This window comes from Ruditapes philippinarum, unplaced genomic scaffold (assembly GCF_026571515.1).
Source record: "Ruditapes philippinarum isolate M1 unplaced genomic scaffold, ASM2657151v2 ctg3842_1_1_1_1, whole genome shotgun sequence".
In the NCBI taxonomy this organism is placed as follows: Eukaryota; Metazoa; Mollusca; class Bivalvia; order Venerida; family Veneridae; genus Ruditapes; species Ruditapes philippinarum.
The window spans coordinates 1,144-6,455 of record NW_026863679.1 but is presented as its reverse complement, the minus strand read 5'-3'; the positions used below and the strand labels follow the sequence as shown (position 1 = coordinate 6,455).

Below are 5,312 nucleotides of genomic sequence, written 5' to 3'. Positions count from 1 at the left end.
ATTTTCTTTGCCAAAGGTGTGTTAACATTCAATGCGCACGTCGTTTTTATGGGGATATCTTATCTTTTTTTTTTGCATTAAATTTTTCTTTATTCATATCTATTCATCTTATCAAATTATTTGAAACAGGCAATAAAGCTTTGGCTATAATGTCATCTGTTAAAAGTGTCTCTCCGGCGCTTCAGTGTGCTATATAAAATCAGGGCATTTAGATTTTTAACTTATTGGTCATGTCCCTGCAGAGTTTCCGTACATGCGCAAAACATATACACGTAGACGACATACTGTATACATTCGTGTATTTATATTATCATATTATTATAGTGCATAAACTACCCAGTTCGAATGTGGACAGAACATGTTCAATCAAAAACGTTTAAATCTTGTGATGGATTTAAAAACTGGAGTGTACTATTTTTAGTTTAGAACCTTGGGTTCTAATAAAAAATATTTGTGAAATCATCTTCGATTAACAATACAACGGTTCACATTCATTGCTTTTCGTGAATTGAAACTTACAAAATATGGCGACCGAACATTGGACATTTTGTTTGTTTACATTGTGTTTGTATATAGGTTTATTAGCATGTAGTCCGTGCAATTTCACTTCAGAATTGAACACTGAGAAGAAATTGAACGAATCCATTTATGGATCTGATGGAGCGATAATGTTTATGTTGGAAGGACCTCAGGACAATTGCTACATTGATTTAGATTTTGTGTTTGAGTTTATTCATAACAACACGCAAGAGACTGCAATGAAGCATGAAAATACTACAAAAGAAGTCCTCCTGAAAGAATACGAGTTTGTCTGTTCGAGTAGCATATCCGTACATTTTTTCACGAAAAATTCAACATTTGATACAACTTCCCGTCATGCAAACCTGTTTGTGGCACTTTTGTTAGGCGTATGCTCAGTTTATTTGGAGGAATTATCTTTGATTGCAAAATATGGAACTATTTGGTCGATCGTTCAAAGTGACGCTCTGATACATGTTCCGTCACAGAAAACAAGTTGTACATTTGCTAAGCAATTACGAATAATTCATTCAAAAATAGACTGCGTATCTGAGACTAAGTTTTTCTGGGAATTTTGCGATGAGGTTTTTGAAAAGGTAAATATCTTACAGCTAGAAGCATGTGCGACAAAGCATGTAAATATAGAAGCAGAAACTTTGATCCAAAGGTTTCCGGAGGTTCAAGCGTTACAGCTTAATAACATTGACTTGTCTACAAAAATGACGTTTCCTTGGACTGACATGTATGCTGATTCCGCAAATATCAGAACATTTATATCGAGCGATGCTGATATGAATAAATCAGTATCTAGCATGGGACGAGATTTTCGAATATACAACTCGGACATTGTTAACATGGTTTGTCTGAATGGAATTATTTCAAACATTGTGATAAACAATGCAAATTTTAACTCAAATCAAAGTGAGATATTTAGAAATGTTACTGGACTCTACAAGGTGGAAATTTCTAACAACACAATGACAGAAATCAACGCATTCTTGTTTAGAAACCAGACAGACATTAAAAGCATCAATTTACAACAGAATCAACTAAATACTATCCCAGCAAACATTTTTGAAGACCAACATCATTTGCTGTTTCTCGACCTGTCTTTTAATAATTTGTCTTCGCTAGATCGAAACCTGTTGAAAAATCAACAATTTCTACAAGAGCTTCATCTAGAAAACAACCGACTACCAGCATTGCCGCATGATTTTCTGAAAGAACAAATAGGTTCTCTTAAGTTTTTGTACTTGTATTCGAACCCGATTAAGACAATCCCAGTTATGCCTTTGTACGGAGCACGTATAGAGATAATTGATGTACACGGCAGCGAAATTACGGGAGAAAGCCTGATAAATCTGGCCAACAATATCAATATCTATGATTTTCTCAAAGGAATAGCTGACCACAGAGAGTCAAAGTCAAGTACAAAAGATAGAGGAGAGTCTCTCCAACGACCTCTTCTTGATTTGTCATTTTGCAATATAAGAGATATTCACTTGAACTTAAAAGTAAAAAACAAGATGTCGATGGGTATATTGGTGTTATTTAAAACATTTAGCATTAAAGGTAATGGAAACCCGTTTAAATGTAACTGTGGACTGTATGCCATAAGACTTCTATTTACAATTAAAGAAACACAAACATTAAAATTGGACTGGGTTTGTGAATATCCAGAGGAACTTAAAGGAAGGAAAGTAACTAGTCTAACGGACAGAGATATATACTGCCCCATCAATGTTACCGACTGTCCGAGATTGTGTATCTGCTATATGAGGTACGATTTTAGTTCATTGATTGTTGACTGCCGAAATATCAATATGTCAATATTACCGCCTGTAATGCCAAAAGTACCCTTGGAATTATGGTTCAAGAACACAAGTCTTCTGAAACTAGATCAAAGGGACTATTTGGTAAACGTATCTGTTTTGGACATTTCTGAAAACAAACTAACTCGTTTTCAACCACTAACTGCGTCAAAGTTACAAAATGTCACCATTTTGAATATAGAAAACAATCACTTTACATCACTTCCGGTACAAATACGATACACAAACATTAAAAGTATATATTTAGACGGGAATCCATTAAAGTGTGACTGTCACACAAAGTGGATGAAAGCCTGGCTACACAACAGATCGTGCCCAGTCATGGATTGGAACGCTATACAATGTACAGACAACGCTAAGAGGGTCAATACATTTGTTACCACTCCAGATTCTGTATTCGTATGCCCGGAGATTGAAACACCAAGTATTGCAGAGCACGTGGTAATCCCGTCAACCATTATTGGATCTTTTGTGTTTATAATCCTTATTCTGTCCCTAACTATCTACTTCCAACGGTTTACAGTTAGAGTCTTACTTTATATGATATTTGGAGTGAGATTATGCTATAGACTTGATAATGATCATGGCGATGTGAAATATGACAGTGTTGTTATTTACGACAAATGTGATCAAAACTTTGTCAACAGAAACGTTAAAAGTCATCTCAAAGTACTGAACTACGGCGTAGCCGATATTTACGACCACTCTGTTATTGGATTAACATTTATTGATGGAATTAAAAAGTTGATTTGTAATTCAAAAGTTACAATATTCTTTCTGACAAAAAATAGTTTAGATAACGACTTGATTATAACTTTATGGAACATTACCTCTGAACGAGTTTTCAAAAGAAATTTAGACTCTATTATACTAGTACTAGACAAAGAGTTTCGGGAAAAATATACGGAGGAAAATATGCGTTTGTACGTCAAAGCTGGTAGATACATCAAAAAGGATTCATCACTATTGCTTAAAAGTATACAATATCTAATGCCACCTCAAAAACCTCTTAACCAGAACCTGGAATCTAATGATAATGAATTAGACTTTGAGGATATTGGAGCAGGCGATGTGTATTTAACAGAACAAAATCATCGAATCACTGCGAACACTTTTGATGAATTCTCTGACGAGAGGCAACCTGACATTTTTATAGTTTTTCCTGATGTAATCGACGAATTACACCAACTTGTTAGGTATACCATAATACCATATCTTCTTGAGAGAAACCAAAGAGTTAGTGTTCTTCAAGATGATTTTGTCTTTGGTGAAGATATCAGGATAGGCATAGAAAGTAGACTTAATAAAATGAAACATGTGGTCTTTATTTTATCGGAGGAAATTTTGGAGGATGAAGTCTTGCAGTACATCCTGTGCGCAATTCTTACCAAAGCATTTCTGCGTAGCGGTAATTATTTGCTGCTTTTTACATATGGTCTGATTGATGAAAATAAAATGCCGGAGAACTTGAAGAAATTTATAAATAGCCATATAACAGCCAGTATTAGTGATACCAACTTTAAAGACCGAATGCTAGAAGCTATAACGTTCGAGGAAAACCAAGACATTGACAATGAGGATACAGAAAGTGTAGCAATAGAGAACTGTGAAGATGATGAAAAATTAATCTAAAATTTTTAGAATGATATGCTTAAAACAAGGTGTTGTTGTCTTGGATTGGTAATAGATTAAGAAATATTCTATACATCAGATACATACATCTTGCTAAGCAAATAAGTAGTTTTCTTTTCACCTTTAACATATAGATTGGAAAATATTGTTGTAGGACGTTTGTGAAGTTGGCAGCCTAGCAGCCTAAAGAAAATTTAGAATCGTACAAACAAGAAAACTGCCGGAAATGTATTATTAGCACTTCCTTAGATCATTCCACGCATCTTTTCAATATCGTGATCTTTATTTTTTAAGATGTTGAACTTTATTTTTTATTGTAACCATTCCACGCTTTTTTCCGTCCGTCTGTCTCGTCTGTATTTTTCCGCTCAAATACCTTGAACCTTTGATATTCAATCGTACATTTCCTATAAAAATTATATGGTGACAGCATGTGTTAGCACATGATTTAAGAAAGAGTCACTTTAAGATAAAAAAGTTTTACTATTCTTTTCATATTTAATTATTTACTATGTTTAATTACAAGCAATTGTTAATGTAGCTTTAGTTGAGGATTTTCATGTTCGAACTATGGTAACTGGTTGACGCCATTTCGTATTTTTGCGCTTGCACAACAAAATGTAAATAAAAATGCTAAAACACGAAAGGACGACGAAGTGACGATGAAGTAAAACTTTGTCGTGTTTTCGTGCTTTCTATTTTCGAGTAGTTTTGCGACATTCAAAGGGGCGACAATTTCACAATTAGTTTCCGAATTTTTGCGGCGAAAAAATCTAAGATACAACATGTCGTACATCACTCACCATACCATCATACCTTTTATGAATGGATACAATTTTAGGATGGTCTAATGACACCGTGTACACATTTTGAAATAGGAAGTTCATCTTGATATTTGATACAGGGTTTAATTTTTGTTGCTATGGAAAATGTGAAGAAACTGTAATTTCTCATTGAGATAAGATATCAAAATATTTATACTTTATGTTAGTGTTGCACGGTGTTTTTTTATTATTTTCTTCATACAGCTAAATATAAATCATGCCTTGAAACAGACCTTCTTTGATCATAAAATACATGCACAATTGTGTATTAAGACTTTGTTTATTTCTACTTTTTTTATCCAAAATTAGTTGTTTTTTTTAAACTCTTACATTGAGCAATAGTCTGAACCATATAAGTACAATTATAGTGACTTACTATTTTGTATGGAAGTAAAATACTATATTTTGTCTACATTTTGCTACTTTTACGATACATACTCGTAATTTCTCATTCGGCACTACTAACTTTAGGTTATCATCATCTAATATTCTCTTAAAATTTAAA

General features: G+C 33.6%; 1 protein-coding gene across 1 annotated transcript; it reads left to right on the top strand.

The window, feature by feature from the left end:
* The first annotated feature begins 306 nt into the window (after nt 1-306).
* On the top strand, nt 307-5,094 carry LOC132722971 (protein toll-like). Its single transcript, XM_060707592.1, has one exon. It carries the CDS (start codon nt 525-527, stop codon nt 3,981-3,983), a length of 3,459 nt encoding a protein of 1,152 aa, XP_060563575.1. The 5' UTR covers nt 307-524; the 3' UTR covers nt 3,984-5,094.
* Nucleotides 5,095-5,312: the final 218 nt, after the last annotated feature.